Here is a 20029-nt window from a genome sequence, read left to right as displayed (position 1 = left end):
TTTTTTTATCAGATTATAACGGCGCTGAAAGGCTTTGGTAACCTGGGTTATCACGGCGAAGCCATCAACAGCATCATGGAGTGCGCCATTGCAGCAAACAACCCACTCCCGATTCGACTTGCAGCCATCGAGTCCTTCAGAAGGTCATGCACTCCGGAGGTAAGACCTTATCGCTTCTTATTTGAATTAAGCTTCACGTAGAGGACGCATTATCTGCTCTCTACTCGTCCGTTTGAGAGTCGAATACGTGTAACCGTTTGGCTGATTTAAACAACGTAACCGAACTTATGCAGGTGCAATCGAAACTTCTTGAGCTGATGAAAACGACGACTGAGGACGTGGAAATCAGGATCGCTTCTTACCTTGGAGTGATGCGCTGCCCGAGCTTTAAGGACATCGTAGAGGTCGTAAAGATGGTAGGAGATGAACAGACTCAGCAAGGTGAGCAGCATTTATGTCTACACAAATCTCGGGACATCCGGTCGGTGAGAAAACTGCCATATTATTAGTGGCGCTCTCAGCTTTCGAAGAACGGTATTGAAATTGAACTTGAACTGTTTTTGAAATGTCATGTTCAGTGATGCTATTTGAATAATTCAATTGTAGTTCTTTGTTGAAACACTGACAAACGTATCTCTTTTACTCACTTGTCTCTTTAAATACCACTATAATTATAGTATACATCCAAATAAAGTTATGACGCGGATCCGTATATGTTCAACGATTTGATTGGTGCGTTGGGTGCCACAACTCTGCACGCGGTTATCGAGCTATATATATGATAAAGAATACCAAAAGCGCCTGGGGAACTAGAACTTAATTCCATTTTATCTTAAAGGACAACTCCGATCAACTCCAAATATTTCAGGATAATGAGCGATTTCGCATTAAAAAGCACTAGTAAAAGACACTACGTCGTCTGCTTTGCGAAAAAATGGGCCTCGGGCCGCCAAGAACATGGCTATCCCATGGAACGAGACGTCACATGATTCTTTACGCAACGACGGGCGGGATTGGCATGGCGTGTGCCAGGCGCAAATGTCGTCTGCACCGCACTCTTCACCACGTTCGGTGTCGAACGTGGTGCGCAACTGCGGTGTAAGTCTGCGCACATAGTGTCCGTAGTGTGAGCGAAACTCCGAGAGACGATAATCACAAATGGTGAGACGACGACGGCGGTTGTGACGTGAAAAACGGCGGGACTATAGGGTAAGATGGCTGGACGGCTCCCAAGAAGCGCGCTGCGCAGGCGCGTTATGCCAACCACGTGGACACCGCTGAGCGCCGAGGAAATATTACTGACGTCACCCGCTGCGCTCGTCCGGAGAAGTAAAAACGAGCAAAAGGGAGCAATGGTGATGACGTTTAGCTCAATGTTGGCTACGCCCACGCCGTAGCCTTGACTGCGCTGTTGGATTGCGCCTCAATTCGCCCGCTCGAGTCAGCCGATTTCGGCAATTTGGCGAGTTGCAAAGTTTTCCGGACCGTTTAAGAGACAATCAAACAGAAAAACGTCGTAATATTTGACGTGTGGTCTTCCTAGGGGATACTGAAGAGGGCTGCAATGTGTTTTTCAAAAACAAAATGAAGTGGAGTCGCCTTTAAGATGGACTGCAGCGGACGTTACGAACCATCCCAGCCAATCCAGCACTGTGAACGGATCACGTGACCACGCGCCCCGCATGTTGCTGCGCCAGTACGGAAGGTCACGTGACAGTCGCAGGGCATTGGATTGGCTCCAATGGCTCGTAGCTTCCGTCCCAATCCATCGTGAGTTGAAACGGAGCAGAGAAAAAAGGACAAATAGTGAGCTGCTTGTCTTCCCTTTCATTGCTTGTTCCCTTGCGCTGTTGTCGTCATAGACAGTTTCATAAACGCAGGGCGTGGCGAGCCCCCGTGCATCTCATTATCACTCCGCAGCCAATCAGATTGCGGCGTGATCCGATAAGGACGCCTGAAAACAACCACAAAGTAGGAAGCGGGAATATTATAAGCCACGCCCTACGTTGCTTATGTTGTTCGTGACTATGCGGAAAGCAAGTCGTCTGCTTCTTGCGAAGGGCTTGCAATGACGTCGGAATGACACCGATGCCTGATTGGCTTCGATGGGAAGGATAGTAGGTAGACCTCAATGCTATAGATGCTTGTAGGTCTGCAGATTATCCTTCCAATCGGAGCTAATCAGAGCTCAGCGTTCTCAAGTCGCCGCAACCCCTGCGCTCGGCGTAGCATTCGTGCGATGAATTAACTTGCCCGCCGTTCTGCTCTACTTTTATATTCTCACACGCTGCAAAAAAACATTCCAGTTTTGTCGTTCATCATGACCCACCTGAGCAACCTTCAAGAAACGGAATCTCCAATGAAGATGAACCTGCGATCGCTTGTCTCCAGCCTTGTCATCAGGAGCAAAATTGACTCCGACTTCCGCAAGTCCTCCCAGAACATTGAGTGGTCCGACTACTCGGAGAAGTTCAACCTTGGAGCGACGGCCGACGCCAACATCATCTACCATCCCAAGTCGTTCATTCCGAGGTCGCTCATGATGAATTTGACGGTGGACCTCTTCTCCCACTCCATCAACCTGTTTGAGGTGGGTCAAAAACATACATCTAGGCTTAGTGCGGAACTCCTGTAAGGATTTATTTAAATTATACACGTCCTCAAAATTCCCTCGATAACAAACTGGTCCAGTCTGCTGTAAGTAAAATAGCACGTCCTCAGGACGTGCGCGTTAATTATGAAAATGTTTCTTTTGTGTGCTGCGAACTTGTTGCCGAGTACTGCAAGGGAATCGACTAGGTCAATATGATAAGAATTATATGTATTCCAGTAGTGAAAATGTCAAATCCTTTGCGCTTATATCAGAAGGAAGGATGAGTGAAAGAGGAAAGGAGACTCTAAAACAACTTTAAAAGCATAAGCTACAATAAGGCCATCCAGTAGCCACATAACCGAAAAAGTGTGAAGAGTCTTCCAGCAGCCACATTCAGAAGCAAAAGTAGCTGTATTGTGTCTATGTTTCGACAGCGAGAGGTTTGTCAGCAACAATTGGGGTCTGGTCTGTCTCTGCTGTAGAATAGAAATTTAGGGTAGTACCACTGTTAACCTGGAGCCTTTAGCAGGCATCACGCAGTGGTGATTACACGACCGCGCGCCGGCACGATGCTCATCCAGATATAAACAGACAGGGGTGGGAATCGAACCCGGGATCTCTGGGTTCTGCAGCGCGAGCTTTTGCTCCACGTGCTCCGAGCTGCGGTGTGTTAGCATATTTGGCCGCCGATTCCCCCTTTTCAGTAGTTCCTTAACTGAAAGAGCGTGAAGGATGTAGCACGAAACTGATTCTTACGTTGGACTCTGACATCTTTTTTACTTAGGTTGGGGGTCGTGCTGAGGGTTACGATCACATGCTGGAAAGCCTGCTGGCTCCCAAAAGACAAATTGGAAACAGCCATAAGACTGACTCCTTCTGGTCTCGCTTGGGAGAGAAGCTGAGAAGGTCTCGAAGGGCCTCCCCGAAGACCACCAAGGTGGACATCTTCGACGAGAAGGCAAGAGAAACTTAGCGAATTTCTTCGTTATTGCAATACGTTTACAGGTGTCGGGGTCTTACATATTCCTTTCCTTGCTGCTGAATCATACAGGTGAACATCATAAAACCGAACCAGCCTAGCGGGTCCATCTACTTCAAGATGTTTGGAAACGAGCTGGCATGGTTCGAGCTTCCCACCATGGACGACATTTCCAACTTCGCAGACGGCGTCGCAACCAACAACTGGATGTCTCGGGTATGTTCGAACGACAAACGTGTGTTTCAGAGTTTTGTTTTCAGAGCAGCCATTTCAAAGAAAATTCCTGATGTTTTTTTTAGTAAAACTTAGAATTTACGAGCGATCAACATAATGGAGACTTCTTAACTGTCCCTCATATTTCTAAACTCTTTAGGGCAAGATGTGATGCTAAGAGTTGACTCATTAAATACAAAATAAACATATATAATTATCGCACCTCTTTTGAAGAGCTCAATTTCTTAGTAATAAATCCGGAAGGGTAATTATGTTTATTTATGTTCTTGAAGAAATTAAGACGTATGCAGACAACTACCTCGTTTTCAATTTGAAATATATAAAATATACGAAATTGCAACAACATAAAACATGAGTCATTTATAAAGCGGAAGAGGCAGAGTTGCATAAAACTGGAATGTGCGTTTTAATTTTTTTCTTGTATCCGCAGCAAAAAGTAATGTCAGTTTAAAATGGAGTCTGAACACTTAAGAGAAAAGATAGAGGTTGTCACATTCAAATGGCCGCCAAGGTTGAAAGTGGGCTTCTTATAATTTACGTATGCCACGTTTTCTTTTAGATTCTATTCGTAGAAACGACACAATAGCCGATTCAAATTGCACCATTTCTTCGAACCCTGTTGCGCGGGGAGTCGAGGAAAGTAAAGGATAGCTAGCTGAAAAGACGTTAATACTACTATGTGAGAAGCGTTTTTTTATGTAGGCATGTAGACACATACCTGTCTACATGCGCATTTTTCAGCATCTGTAGCTTCGGTGCAGCAAATAATACAAAAAAATTGACTCTTTGGATTTGAGGGACTTAAAACTACAGATTGCCGCTTCTTGCTCCGTTTTACAGCGAAGCTGTATATGACTCGTTGGTCGGATTTTTCGTGTCCGTCGACAGAACAGTAGTCGACTGATAAAATAGTCGACAGACAAAATAATCGACAGAAAACCCACGCGCGCGCCTTATCACCGTTCGTGCGGGCCTTATCTTTTATCATGTGGTTTTGACACTTGTTTCAATAAAAACCGTAAAACAAGAGTCAAAACCACGTGATGGATAATAAGCACATAGCGCTCCCCGCATGCATTTCTCGGTAAAGATTGCGGTTGTATAAGCTGCCGCAGTAACGGCAGCGTACGATGTCTTTTATATACAAAAATGTTTTGGTGCAGTGCATTTACTTTTTTTTCGTCGATTATTTGGTATAGACCCTTTTGCTTTTCACAAATATCAACTGCTATCAAGCCCCTCGTAAACTTTGGGGCCGCCTGTTTGATTATGGGGCGCTGTACCTCGAATTGAAGTTTTGGGGTGTATTATATGGGACAAGGGGTGTACTAATACACCTTTTTTTCTGAGAGTGCAAGCGAGTTCCGGTCGCACCGTCTTTGCAAGACTGTTGAGCTTGCTTATGTCACCGGTGCTAGAAAGCATAAATGCCACACGGGCAACAAAATTCGAGACTTAATGAGGGCCTTCGGCTGTACAATATTACCTTTTGGAGGAGACAAGTTGGTTTGCAAAAATACTCAAAACAGTTTAACAGATATCACACTCCTTCGTTCTTTTGGCATTCACCTGAAGAATTTGTGGTTAAACATTTTACATTTCAAGCAGCGGTGTTAAAGACCGACGACCAGTTATCGCTTTCCACTTTTCTCTTGCTTCCTCCTCTCCCCCCTTCTACCCTGTCCACCGCTGCGTTTCCTCCTCCCCCATGGTGAGGAGGATCTTCTGCCTTGCAGATTCTCGAGTCTGGTCGTCGGCCTTTAAGGTGGGCTCGTTGCTATGGCAACTCGTCGTTCATTCTTTTTATAAACCGGAAGTTCTCTGGGACGTCAAAGACTGGAGCACCACCTGGTGGCGTTTGCCATAAACAGGGTCTATAGTGCAGTGGGCAATCGTTGCCGGTGATACCACTGCTTCGATGTCCAACGACCTTCACGGCGTGGATTGGAGTCTCATTTTTTTGTGTGAGAGTTACTTAAGATTTTCTTCAACCCTTTCGATATAGGAAAATTTTGACAGTGCACATCTTGTAATTCAGTCACTTGGCTAAACGTGTTATCACCTGGAAAATGTTACTCACACATTAAAATTAAAAATAAAAACGAACGCGAACTGCCTCATCAAACTGGATGAGAATGGAATAAATATGCTTTTATTGTACGAAAAAAATCAAACTGGTGACTTTGCACAACCTGCTAACAAATAATCGCTCTTTGGTCGTCCCAGCTGATGAAGGAGAAGCAGATGGACATTGCCCGCAGCGCAATGCTGATCGACACGACGGTGACCGTGCCAACCGTGACGGGATTCCCGTTCAGGGCCGACATCAAGGCCACGGTCACGGCCGGTCTCAAGTCCGACGGCAAGCTGAACCTGGAGGGCGCGCCAAAGGACATGCTCATCGAGGGATTCATCAAACCTAGGTGGGTTTCAAGTCACAGAATAAGCTATGCTTAAAGAAACACTAACACCCCCAAATGCTTTTTTTTTAATTTTTGCCAGGAGGCGTTTTTGTGTCTGGAAATTACCCAATCAATTTTCTTGCTAAAGAGTTTATATATATATATATATATATATAACGGGCATGGTGGCGGGAGGCCGAAGGCGTAAGTATAAAACTGAGAAGAAAAAAATATATATATATATAAAACTGAGAAGAAAAAAACCCTTAGTGAAAAACAGCAACAACGGACGATTTAATCTTCGACGTTTCGGCCGGAGTCCGGCCTTCGTCAGGAAGGCCGGTCTTCCTGACGAAGGCCGGACTCTGGCCAAAACGTCGAAGATTAAATCGTCCGTTGTTGCTGTTTTTCACTAAGGGTTTTTTTCTTCTCAGTTTTATACCCACGCCTTCGGCCTCCCGTCACCATGCCCGTTATATATATATATATATATATATATATATATATATATATATATATATATATATATATATATATATATTAATAAAGCGAAAAAACTGATCTGCTCGGAATCGAGATTGAGACACAAGCACGGAAGCTCATGGCCGGAAGTCACGTGGTTACAACCGACCCCGTTTTTTTTTTATCCGCTTCTCAAGTGTGTGAAGAAGACAATGAAGTTGTGTGCATTGTTTGTCGTGCGATTGTTTTGCACTTATATCTTTCGGCTCGATGTTCTGCGCTTGGAGATCGGTTGGTCAGTACCACGAACGACAGTTGCGAAGTAGCGGCCCCACGTCCGTTGCAACGTTGGTTCGTCATGCGTTGCCATCGCGTCGTCCAGCCTGCGGGGTACGTCACCATATTGAAAATGACATATATACAGGGTGTCACAAAACAAAATTTACACAATCTTTTTTACCACAAAAATAAACTAGGCATCGCCGAGCGCTCATTCTCTGCCCAAAGGTAGCGCTAGAGGTCACAACGAGATGCCAAAGTTTCAGCCCGATCCGATTACTTAATCAAAAGTTATAACTGATTTTCTGAAAATGTCAATGGGAAAATGGCGGCCGACGGAGTTTTCGAACACTTGGGGCTCTATGGTACCAGAAACCGAAAACGGGCAAAAATGGGCTCCATTTTCCCATTGGAATATTCAGAAAATCACTTATAACTTTTGATTAAGTTATCGGATCGGGCTGAAACTTTGGCATCTGGTTGTGACCTCTAGCACTACCTTTGGGCGGAGAATGAGCGTTCGGCGATGCCTAGTTTATTTTTGCGGTAAAAAAGACTGTGTAAATTTTCTTTTGTGACACCCTGTACTTCCCGTGATCTGTACGACATTTTTTTTTTTTTTTCCATCAACATATTTTCTGCTTTTCGGAGGCCGCAAAAATTGGGTTTATATTCTTTCATATATTTCATACTGAGATGTGTGCCTGAGATGACCCGCGACTTGGAATATATTTGATACACACAGTCTGAACGCAACTTGACCATAAAAAAGAGAGTAAGCGAGACTGAAACTGGCCAATTCACGACCAACTATTTTCGGGCGAAAAAAAAAGGAAAAACTGATTTCGAGTTGCAAATTGTGTTCTAAGTGGTTGTCCTCTTGTAGGTCAAGTTCAAACAAACAAAAATTTGGCGAGCATAAATCCCCTGTCAGTGGCCCTCTAAGCCACGTTCTCACTGTTAATACTGCATACAAAAGACTGTATGCAGACATACCTACGTATGTATGAAGAAGACTGGCTGCGGAACATTCTTGAAGCGTGCCCACTGATAATTTTGTCACCATGTCTGCAGTGAACGCCACGTGCCTTTTGCTTGCATGATGCGCATGAGTACACATGATGTGTACCGCTTTAGAATATCCGCACTTTATTCACAAACCTTCTCGTGGACGCAGCGCCATTTTGGTGCTTAGTACAGAGCGGGCACTATATTGGCGAGTTTTACGATGCGAAAATGACGGTGTTAAAAAGTTTAGGCGATATTGCTTTTTTTTTCTTCACTGTTTTAAGAAGTTTTTAAGGAGGAAAACCTGTTTCTTGTGACTGCAGAAAAAGTTTCCGGCGAACTGGAAACAATGATTTTAAGCACCAAGATGACTGGAGTGTAAGTGCTCTGAAGCGTAGCTTATTTGGTGGCGCCACATTCGTTGTCAACTCAAGAAAAAAACGAAACGTTTACAAGTCTCCGCAATTCGAAATTAGAGCGCAGCTCTTGAAGAGGGAAAGGTACGAATGGGAGGGTATGTCCAACTATGCCCCTCCTTCTCCTCCTTCTCCGCAACCTCCCATCCTCCTCCTCCTGCGTACCCTCCCATCCTCCCCCAGTTTTCCCGCTAAATTGAGCTGAAAAATTTACGCCACGTGACCTCAACACCAATTAAGTTTCCCCGCTAAATTTAGTGGGGACAATGGCGTCCCATGACTTGGTACCACGTCACCTATAAACAAATTCAGGCTCAGCTCCAACCTGTCGCATCTTTGTTGTTTACTGCGTGTACCAGGCGCAATTGAGCTTTTAGAATTCAAGGGTACACTGAGCTCATGCTACTCTTTTTCTTCTTCCCCAATAGCGCCGCGATTGACTTGACCAGGGTGATGTCCATCGACGTTGGCGTTGCCAAGCGAGGAATCCGCGTGACCTCAACCATCCACACTTCCACGGCTCTGGACGGCAAGGTGGAGATCAAGCCGACGGGCGAGATCAACCTCAAGTACAACATGCGCCAAGAGAAACAGGAAATCCTCAACCTCAAGTGAGCGTTGCATTACGAGCTTATCAATCATATTTGTAATCCTCATTGCGTTTTTAAAGCATATGGGATGCTTTTCGACGGAACCCCCATATTCCAGGAATTTGTCCGGCTTCCGTTCGTGGATCTCCACGCTGAATTGAGTGTAGAAATTGACATCAGGTGATATCATGGTATCAAGTGACGTTAATTTCCCCGCTATATTTAGCGGGGAAATTGAAGTCACCTGACCTAACATGGTACCGTGACGTCACATCGCGTGACCACGTCATCTAAACCCACGTCACGGGACGTCAATTTCGCGGCTAAATTTAGCGGAAATTTCCATGGTAAATTTAGCGGGAAAATTGACGTCACATGGCGTCGCGGTACCACGTGACCTGACAATACGCTGACATCAGGTCACGTGACCTCAACCATTTCTTCTTTAATTACGGCATTCCATACATTATAGGACCTTGACGATAAAGGTCGCTGGTAATATTTTATATACCGGAGCAATATCGGTGAGGTTAGAGAAAACTCGTATTTCTCCCTCTCTTCGGTTCTCGTGGCCATGTTTGAAGTTTGTCCCTATTTGCATCTTTTAAGGTCCAGCTAATGTTTCCCCGATTAGCGTATATAAAATCTTTGCAACTTAAAAAAAAAAAAAAAGGCAGCCGTTTTTTGTAGTTTTCCACGCTTTGCTCATAAACTCAAAATCTTTATCTATCTTCATTTGGAGAGAAAGACAGAGAAGAAAGCAACTCAGTTGTTGCTTGACGAGTCTCTGCGTCCCCACAGCAGCGAAAAGAGGACAGGATGTACATACACATAATATTTTTCACAGGCACACTTATAACACACTTATAACACGAAAATAAACAACATAAGGCGAGGGAGGGGGGGCTACGAGTTTGTCTTCGGTGCCGTGGCCCCCCAAAAAATTTGCTTGCTTGCTATATTAACTCTGTAAACAAGTGGTCACGCCGCTAATGCACCATACAAGAGACAGCGTGAAAACACTGTCTGAGGCCTTTCTTGAACGGAGGTCCCGCCACATTGATCATGCCTGCCGACAAGCATGCATGTCTATGAAGCAAGCATGTGCTTCGCACATGCCCTAGGCTTGTCCGCAGATAATGCCCTCACCACACATGTCTGCAGCGACCATCGTGCACTTTGCACCATGTACCACCAGTGGGACTGCGGATCAAAATTTTCATCTCTCTTGCGAGCGCAGGACAAGCATCTTCTCCGTGGAGGCCGAGGTCGAAACGCCACTGCCGGCGCCAGTCACCAAGGACCTGAACATGTGCACCCAGACCCTGTCCAAGGCCCTCGGCGTGAGCCTGTGCCTGAAGGGACGCGTGCCCAAGCCGTTCTTCGACTACCGCGGCATCAACCTGCCCTTCGACCTGGGCCTGACCCTGCAGAAGAACGACCCTCAAATGGAGGGCTACGAGTTTAAGCTCAAGTTCCCGGCTGCTGGATCCGTAAGCACCCGCTTGCGCCTTTTTTTTTTTTTTTTTTTGCAGTTGTTGTTGTTGGGAAGTTTTCATAGAGCGTTCTAAAACTCCGATAACAATGCCCGATACTCTTCCGGCGCCCTCGAGCTTGCGTAATATCGTTACCCGATATCGTTGTGACGTCACGGTGTCAGTGATGTCCTAAGGTTTCCGGTAAATATAGCGAGAACGTTAGGGAAAACATTGGCGGCAAAATTTCTCCATGAAGTTTAACGGGGAATTTCTTCGCTAATTCAGTGGGAATTCAGTGTCACATGACGTCACGGTGGCACGTAATGTAATGACGTGGCGTGACGTCACAGTCACATGAACACCGCTAATTTTAGCGGGACTTAAGTTCGCTAAGTTTAAATGGGGCAGTGTAACTGTGGCCAGAAGTGTGCAGCCTTTGGACTGTAGCCACAGTTTATTTCCTGGACACGGCAAGGAATTTGAAAGTGTTGATCTGAAATAACACGTTCTTAGAGGTTTTGTTATGAAAGCTAAAGCCAAGTGAATCAGTCTCTAGGCAGTTTGTCGGCCTCCGTACTTACGGTAAGGTTGGATAACCAAACCTAACTTCAAAGCGTTAATATTTACATTTAGTTTTGTTTTTCGCTTTGATCTTGGAGCGTTAATATTTACATTTAGTTTTGTTTTTCGCTTTGATCTTGGTTTACTGAGGGAAAATACCTTGGAAAGATCTGCCAAGTTGTCTAGAGGTAGTTTTGGTTCTTTCTCAATTTTGTCTGGAGATTTGTACAATCGCCGCGGCCGTTGATTGACACCAGCCAATGCATAGGACTCTATGGGAAGAACGAGAAAAAGTGTGGCTTCCCTCATTTCTATGCTGTTGTCGGCACTGAAACGTTTTTGGTGTCTTTCGATAAGCCCGTCCAATAGCTTGCGTAGAGACATTAAAACTGACAGCCCTCGTAGTTCTTATGAATAAATATTTTGTAGTCGAGAGTGACTCTGCTGTAGTGCAGCTCAATGAGGCGAGAGTTCCCTAGAGTTACCGGAGTTGGTGGCAGTTTCGTTGAGTTGGGTTTAGCAGACGACAAGTTCGAAGGCTTTGCTACGCGGAATTCGCTCACTCCCGGAAAGCCGCCGTCGAGATGGAACTTATTTGTCATTCATCAACTTCTGGGCTTCCCCGAGGACGGTCTTATTGACGGCAAGTTCCTTTGTTTACTCCGTTACGAGAGTAAGCTCGCCAGATCAACCGTAAGTGCTCCGGTACGTTTGATTTTTTAATCGGCGTTCGAACGTTTGACAAATACCGATTCGATCTCCAAACCCCTGACATACGGACCGCAGCACACCCTAAAATACTCGCCTCCGAGCACAGCGTACGTGCTTCACTATTCTTACTTTTGTGCGTTTCTCCCATAGACTTGCGTCTATTGCCTGGTGTCAAGCAATGGCCGCCGCTGGCGACACCACTGATCTCTATGACAATTGCTGGATCGCGTCTGCCCGCTCCGCGAATGCGGCCACTGGCGACCATATTTTTGGTAGAGTTATATTACCTCTAGCCAATGTAAGCTGCTGCAGCCGCTATCATCTATCCATGGCAGACAGCGTTCTAGTAGTTGTGGTGGCAGGCTGCCGTCAAAATAGCGTGGGTGATATTTCGTGCTTGATTGAAATGGTTTGACGAAACATGATTTTAGAACCCGGCGTCAACGGTAGCCCGACCTTTGAGGACCCGGTGAAAGTTTCACGAAATCGCAGCACCGGAGGAAAAGCAGCACAGCACGCATCGAAAGTGGCATCGACAGAAGCATCGAAAGCAGACGCTGGTACGAAGTCTGCTTTCGATGCGAGCTGCGCTGCTTTACCCCTGTGCTGCGCTTTCGAAGAACTTTCGCCGGGTCCTCAAAGATGAGGCTACCGTTCACGCCGAGTTTCAAGAATCTGCTTCATCGAAAAGCTTCAATCAAGCACGAAATGTCGCCCACGGTACAGTGTACTAGATCCACGGCTATTTTATGGCAGCCTGCCGCCATTGCACTGTCCGCCATATTACTATGATGGCTAGAGATGATATAACTCTACCAAAAAGATGGCCGACCGTGGCCGCATTTCCGTCCATAGGCGGAGCTGGTCAAACGCGATCCAGCAAATAGACATAGAGATCAGTGGGCGACACCGACGGGCTCCCGATCCGCGATCCAACCTACTACAGTAGAGATCAGTGTTCTTTTTAATACTACTCTCGGGTAACGTTGATGGAACTGTTACATGACATCTTTTTGAAACCTCATATGTGTGCTTTTTTTTCTTTAAGTTTGTGCGTAATTTAAACGAAACCCTGACTACGCGTCAGATGCGCTTTAGCTGTTCAATTTAGAAGCGATTGGTTTCCTTTAATGTTTCAGGATCCCAGGAACATGTTCTATCAGCTCATAATGGACACACCGGGATCTTCCATAAACCGGAGACACCTTATAGAGCTGCAGTTGAACAACCCTAACATCACAGAGGCCAGCATGCACTTCTTGTATTCCTGCCCAATGAAGAAAATTGAAATCTCAGGTATGCGCACCTGTAACAGACATTCATTTAGTTTAGTTTACATTTTATTACCGCTAAGTACCCAGTTTCTGGGCTTCACTGAAGGGGGAAGATACAAAGTCCAGAGAAACATTTGCTCAAAATATTGCAGCAATTAGATCTGCCAAGCGGGAAAGTGGACACACTGGAGTTTTATATTGTAGAAATGATGTCGGCATTAAAGAAGAAAGAGAACGTAACTGTATGGCGCTAACGCTATTCGCGTTTTGTGTAGCGTCCGCGAAGGACCACGGAGACCTGGCGAACGTGATGATGGAGGCCAAGATTGACGACGCGAGACGGTACTTCATCAACCTGGAGTCACCCTACCAGGCAATACCCAACGGAATGAAGTTTGAGCCCGTCTTACAGATGGGCTGTCCGCACACCGAACCATTTGTCATGAAAGGAAGTATCGAGCACAACTATACTGGCTTTGTTGTGCACCTGTTTTCCAACATGCCCGCCAACAAACATGCCTTCATCAAGGGTAAGAAAGATATTCCGGGTGTTTCTACAAATTAAAAAAAAAAAAAATTCCTAAAACTAGGCTGTTTGACAAAAAAAAGTATTTTCGGGAACAGAATTTTAGCCACGGCGGACGCCAGGAATTACGTGAATGACATGAATATATTATCTGCGTTTTCGCGTCACCGGCCCTGTGCTCCCGCACGAGTGGCAACTTTAGCGTATTCCAGCGCTCCCCGCGTGCTTTGAATTTCTGTAAAATTGACTGATTTAGGTTTTTTTTTATGACGCTCAGCGAGTTTTTAATACGCACCATATGTTTATTGTTACTAATTAAAAAAAAATCGTACCTTTTAGCTAAGTTTTTTTAATAGTATGTCTTTCTTGTAATTCCTGGCGTCCTCTGCGGCTGGCAGTCTCTTCCCGAAAATAGGTCTTATTTTTCTCAAAGAAGTCTAAAAAATGTTCGAAAGCATCCGTAGAAAGGCACAATATATAGAACTTGCCTTCTGTCCGCTGCCATATTTTCTGTTTTGGTTGTGGTACGCGCTCTGCGCATGCGCGGGAGCTCTTTTTTTGTGGAATAGCAGACGTCGCCTACGCGTACACAGCCAAGTGACTCGTCACTTTTTGCCATGGTGATAAGTAGAGGTGTGCGAAAACCGCTCACGGTATCGTCCTCAGCAGTATACATGCACATAGGTTGCCAAGAGTTTCCTCATAGCCTCCTCTACACTAACAGAGCCTGGCAGTTGACGATGGAGCCATAGAGTGCCTGGTCGGAGATTTGGAGAGCGAGGATCTGGTAGCACAGAGCATCAAAGAGCCATTCCTCGGAAAACGTGGATGTTAGCGCACAGCTTTTGCAGCAGCGAGGACCCGAAACACTTGTTCGCTTGGGAAAAGCGTTTTTCGACATCTCGCCGGCAGCGGGGCGCCAGTCACGTGGCAATCCTCTCATCCCTTGTCTTCCGCTGCACCTTTTCCATTTCGGCGGCCGCTTCTCGTGGCGATCTGTCAGGCTTTGTCAGTATATAGGAGGGAGGCTGTGCTTTCCCTTAAGCTGTGAAAATGAGGAATGACGCAGCCCTAGCGATAAGCCAACATCTTGTGGCGACCACATATAAACCTCGGCAGCGGATGAGGAAGAAGACGCCAAGGGCGCTCGGACACTTCTGCTCGGGTGATCAGCACGGCAGCCATGTCATACTTCGACAGTCCATAGAACCAACGTGTAAATAATGTAAATAAATAGTTAGCGTATAAACCAACGCACGACTCGTTACAAGTGGTGACCCGGACGAGGAACATCGCAACCAGACGCACCGAGATGGCAACAGATGCACCTACCCCTGTCGATCCACCGCAGGTAGCAGCCCATAGCGATCCGACTGCCACCATTCTGGCCGGCAGATCCACAATTATGGTTTGCTCAGGTGGAATCGCAGTTCTAATTAAGGCGAATCACCGACCAGATCACAAAATTTGATCACGTGGTGAGCGCACTATCATCCACAGATGCAGCTGAGGTCCGCAATATCATCATCGCTCCTCCTCCAGTGACCCCGTACGACGTCCTTAAGGACGAGCTCGTCCGTCGTACAGGCCTTTCGGAGCAACGAAGACTTCAGCGGCTGCTTACTGCAGAGGAGCTAGGAGATAAAACACCGCCACAGCTTCTCCGCCGGATGAAACAGTTGCTCGCTAACGCCACAATCGACGACACATTATTCCGTCATCTATTCCTCCAACGTTTTCCAAATGATGTACGCATGATGTTGGCATCAGTTGACAGTGCTACAGTAGAGGACTTGGCGAAGTTGGCCGATCGAATTATCGACGTTTCAAATCCTTCAGGTGTCAACCAAGTAACACAACCAGAGAAAATCCCTGATGATCTTTGCACCAGCATTCAACGTCGCGTGGACGAGCTCACAGAGATGGTCTCTACCCTTCGATCTTCGCGTTCACGTCTCCGACGGACAAGTCCGTACCCGACTCGTCGATTTAGTCAGTCTCATAGCCCTTCCACACAACAGTGCTGGTATCATCGCACCTTCGGCGCTGACGCACGCAAATGTACCTGCCAGAAGAAGGGAAACAATCCAGCCGGCTACTAGGGACGACGAGTGATGCTGGCCAGTTACACAGTCGTCCATGTCTCTTCTTCCTTACCGATAAAGACTCAAAAACACGTTTTCTAGTCGACACTGGTGCTGAAGTTTCAGTGGTACCACCTTCCCTTCAAGACCGTCGTAACCGACAACCTTCGAAACTAAAGGCCGCAAACGGCACCACCATCCCTACATACGGACTGCGAACCATCACCATCAACCTCGGGGTGCGTCGCATCTTCCGTTGGGTATTCATCGTTGCAGACACGCAATACCCCATTCTCGGAGCAGACTCTCTGCAGAAATTCAACCTCCTAGTCGATGTGCGCGGCCGCCGTCTTTTTGATGGCACAACGTATCTGGCAGTCTCTGGAGTTCGGACGAAACTGCAATCGATAGGACTTTCTCCTCTCCTCTCTGTTTCCGACTCTCCATACATCGCAGTTCTGCGCAGGTTTCCATCCCTGGTTCGTCCCTGCACCTTTACCACCCACGTGCAGCATAACATCCAGCACCATATTGAAACAACCGGCCCTCCAGTTCACACTCAACCCCGGAGGCTCCCTTTCGACAAGTATTGTACTGCCATACAGGCCTTTGACCACATGCTGGAGCTGGGCATCAAACGTTCCTCCTCTAGCCCGTGGGCATCACCGCTCCACATGATGCCAAAATCAACACCAGGTGACTGGCGTCCTTGCGGGGACTATAGAGCTCTTAATCAAGCCACCGTACCCGACCGATACCCAGTACCCCACATACATGACGCAACCGCAATTCTCGACAAGTGGTAATTTTTTCCACCATCGACCTTGTCCGTGCTTACCACCAAATTCCCATGGCTCCAGAGGACATTCCAAAGACAGCAATAACATAACAACACCGTTCGGCCTCTTCGAATTTCTTCGAATGCCCTTTGGCCTGAGAAACGCTGCGCAGACATTTCAACGATTTCTCGACCAAGTCCTGAGAGGAATGCCGTTCGTATATGCCTACATAGACGACATTCTCGTCGCAAGGCGCACCGAGCAAGAACACCAAGACCACTTACGATGTCTCTTTCGAAAATTGGATGAGCATGGCTTAATGATCAACCCAGAAAAGTCCCACTTAGGTGTGTCCAGCGTTTCATTCCTAGGCCACCAAATCGATTGTCACGGCATTCGTCCACTCACTTCAAAAGTAAAGGCTATTCAAGAGTATCCCCAGCCCCAAACAGCGCGTGACCTACGGGGTTTCCTCGGGCTTGTGAATTTCTATCGCCGCTTTGTCCCTGGATGCGCGAAGCTTCTTCAGCCTCTTCAAGAAATATTACTGTTGTGTTCTGCTTTTATGTTGGCAACACTGTACATACCATAACGTGATCTGGCAACCTATGACTCGCATTAAAAACGCTTTTTCGTTCAACGTTCGAATGGACTAGTCGACCCTTTCTTCGTGTCCTCAGGACACTGCATAATGGCGACGGGACCAGCGTGCGTGCCATGGCGGCAGTGGAAGTTAGCTTTCCTGAACTACTTGGAAGCCGTTGGCGGCGACGACTTCGCGCCAAAACGCAGGAGGGCTATTCTGCTCAATGCGCTGGGCCTGGAAGACAGCGGATCTACAATAGTGTAGCACCGACTACTCCGGCATCGGTCATCAAAGAAAAAGGAAAGGAAGGAGTCATCAAGGGCATGACGACAAGAACGTATTCGACGAAGCACTCGACGTGTTGGACAACCACTTCTCGACTGCGACGAACGAACTGATGGAAAGACATTGTTTCCGTCAGCGCCGTCAAATGCCGGGAGAAGCCTTCGAAGCCTACGCCGCCGCACTTCGTGAGTTGTCGTCGGACTGCAACTTTGGAGAGGCAGCTGACAAGACTATACGCGATCAGCTCTTGGAAGGGACAGCGTCGCAGCAGATACGCGAGCGCCTGCTCTTCGAGGGAACGAGTCTGACACTAAACCGCGCGATCGACCTCGGCAGGCACATCGAACAGACTAAGCGAGAGCTGAAGGAGCTTGCTGGAGACCCCGTCGTCCAGCGAGTTGTTGACAGGCCGACGAGTGGGAGCACCGGAAAGGCGTCGACTGCATCGTGCTACCGTTGCGGCTCGACTGCGCACCGCGCGAATGCGAAGGAATGCCCGGCCAGAGATAAGACATGTCGCAACTGCAACAAGCGGGGGCACTGTGCCGCGGTGTGCAAGACGAAGCGGAGGCAAGAAGGTCGGCAGGAAAATCACGCCGCGAAAGAATTGTCGGCGGCCACGAACTCTGTCACGATTTTGAACCTGGACCCTGACAACATGCGAGAGAAAGGGATCTACGTCGACATCGACGTTGACAGCGTGACATTACGGTTTCTGGTCGACACCGGCTCGTCTGTTTCACTTCTGAGTGAAGATATCTTCCACAAGCACTTCGCTGGCCGCTCGCTGACTGACGCGACGGTGACGCTGCTGGATTATTCCAAAAAACGCATCCCAGTGAAAGGCTGTTTTTTAAATGACGTGGCCTACAAACACACACGCACGTGTGTTCTGTTTCATGTTGTACAGCGTGGCAAGTCACTTCTTGGACTGGATGCCATTCAGAACCTGCAACTGAACATCCACGGCGACACGCTCAGTTGTCTACAAACTGTCGCGCACTCAGCGGAATTGCTGCCAGTGAATTTACGCGGTGAATTCTCACATCTTTTTTCGGGCGAGCTTGGCCTGGCCAAGGGCTTCATTCATCAAGTCAAGGTGCGTGCATCAGTGAAGCCAGTCGCTGCGAAGCTACGCAGATTGCCCATTACGTTGCGCGAACAGGTGTCTGAAGAGTTGCAACGGTTGGAACGTCTCAACATCATCGAGCGGGTGGATGCAGCGGAATGGACCTCGCCCATTGTCGTGGTTCGGAAGAAGGACGGCACAATCCGGTTGTGCGTCGACTTGAGGGAACCGAACAAAGCCATCATCGTGGATGGGTTCCCACTTCCCCATACTGAGGAGCTGCTGCACCAGATGGTGGGTGCTACCAGGTTTTCAAAGCTCGACTTGGCATCTGCGTACCACCAGGTTGAACTGACGCCCGACAGCCGCGAGTTAACAACTTTCGTCACCCACGATGGTCTGTTTAGGTTCAAGCGCGTCTGTTTCGGACTTGCGTCAGCGCCGGCTGCCTTCCAAAAGATGATGTCGCTCATCCTGAAGGGATGCAGTGGAGTTCTCTGTTACATCGACGATGTCATCGTGTGGGGGAGGACGACCAGCGAGCACCAAGAAAACCTGAGACGTGTCCTGAGGCGCATTTCCGAGGCTGGACTCCAACTGAATGACAAGGGCGTGTTCGACGTGGACCAGCTTTCCTCGGACACGTGGTGGGCAAGGAGGGCCTCGCTCCTCTGCATTCGAAGGTGGAGGCCATCGTCCAAGCACCAGTACCGAAGGACGTCTCGGCGTTGCGGTCATTTCTGGGACTCGCAGGCTACTACTCCCGTTTTGTCCCACACTATTCTGATGTGGTCGAGCCTCTCAGGAAACTTCTGCGTCAGAGCCAGGCATTCACTTGGGATGACGCATCGCAGAGAAGCTTTGAGAAGATCAAAGAGGTTCTGTCGTCGGGTCCCGTCATCAAGATGTTCGACCCTAACCTTCCAGTAGTTGTGACTACCGATGCATCAGACACTGGCCTTGGAGCCGTCCTTCAGCAACAAGCTGGGCAAGAGCTACACACTGTGGCCTTTGCATCCAGGTCACTGACTTCTACTGAGCGGAGGTACTCTGCTGGGGAAAAGGAGGCGTTGGCGTGTTTGTTTGCTTGTGAACATTGGCACATCTACCTCTGGGGCCGAAGGTTCCTACTTAGAACGGATCACCAGGCGCTTGTGACTCTGTTATCGTCCAGAGGTTCCGGCAGGAGGCCACTACGAATTGCAAGGTGGTCAGCGAGACTCCTTAACTACAATTTTTACATCGTCTATCAGAGGCAGCGACAATGCTGTCGCAGATGCGCTGTCCCGACTACCTTTGGTGGCAGCAGCAGAGCCAGAGATGGAGGAAGAAGTTGTGTCTTTAGTGTCATCTTGCATCACCAAGGATCAAGTGCAAGTCGCAACGGCCAAGGATTCTACCCTACAGCTAGTGACCAAGTACCTTGAGAAGGGATGGCCGGCAAAGAGGATGCTCACTCAGGAGCTGATGCCTTTCTTCCAGCTTAGGGAAGAACTGTCCATGGTGGATGGCATAGTCTTCAGGGAAGACAAAGTTGTTGTGCCGGATTCGCTGACCTCGGACTTGGTTTCTTTTGCACACGAGGCACACCCTGGCATCGTGAAAACCAAACAAAGACTTCGAGACAAGTTCTGGTGGCCCCGGATGGACAGGCAGGTGGAGTGTGCCGTGCGAAGTTGTCACGTGTGCCAATCAGCCGACAAGTCAGCCAAA

General features: G+C 47.7%; 1 protein-coding gene across 1 annotated transcript in view; it reads left to right on the top strand.

The window, feature by feature from the left end:
- The window catches only part of LOC8028815, an 89138-nt gene that overhangs the window by 25961 nt on the left and 43148 nt on the right, over positions 1-20029 (top strand). Inside the window, exons 10-19 of the mRNA XM_040214155.3 lie at positions 13-159; positions 294-441; positions 2307-2590; positions 3378-3551; positions 3645-3788; positions 6033-6229; positions 8802-8984; positions 10204-10456; positions 12853-13009; positions 13263-13517. Coding sequence (XP_040070089.2) covers positions 13-159; positions 294-441; positions 2307-2590; positions 3378-3551; positions 3645-3788; positions 6033-6229; positions 8802-8984; positions 10204-10456; positions 12853-13009; positions 13263-13517 — 1942 coding nt within the window. The remainder of the gene's footprint in view (positions 1-12; positions 160-293; positions 442-2306; positions 2591-3377; positions 3552-3644; positions 3789-6032; positions 6230-8801; positions 8985-10203; positions 10457-12852; positions 13010-13262; positions 13518-20029) is intronic.

This window comes from Ixodes scapularis, unplaced genomic scaffold (assembly GCF_016920785.2).
Source record: "Ixodes scapularis isolate PalLabHiFi unplaced genomic scaffold, ASM1692078v2 PGA_scaffold12__126_contigs__length_90152505, whole genome shotgun sequence".
Lineage (NCBI taxonomy): Eukaryota > Metazoa > Arthropoda > Arachnida > Ixodida > Ixodidae > Ixodes > Ixodes scapularis.
Note: the sequence above shows the minus strand (reverse complement) of the source record. Positions and strands in the feature narration are given on the sequence as shown.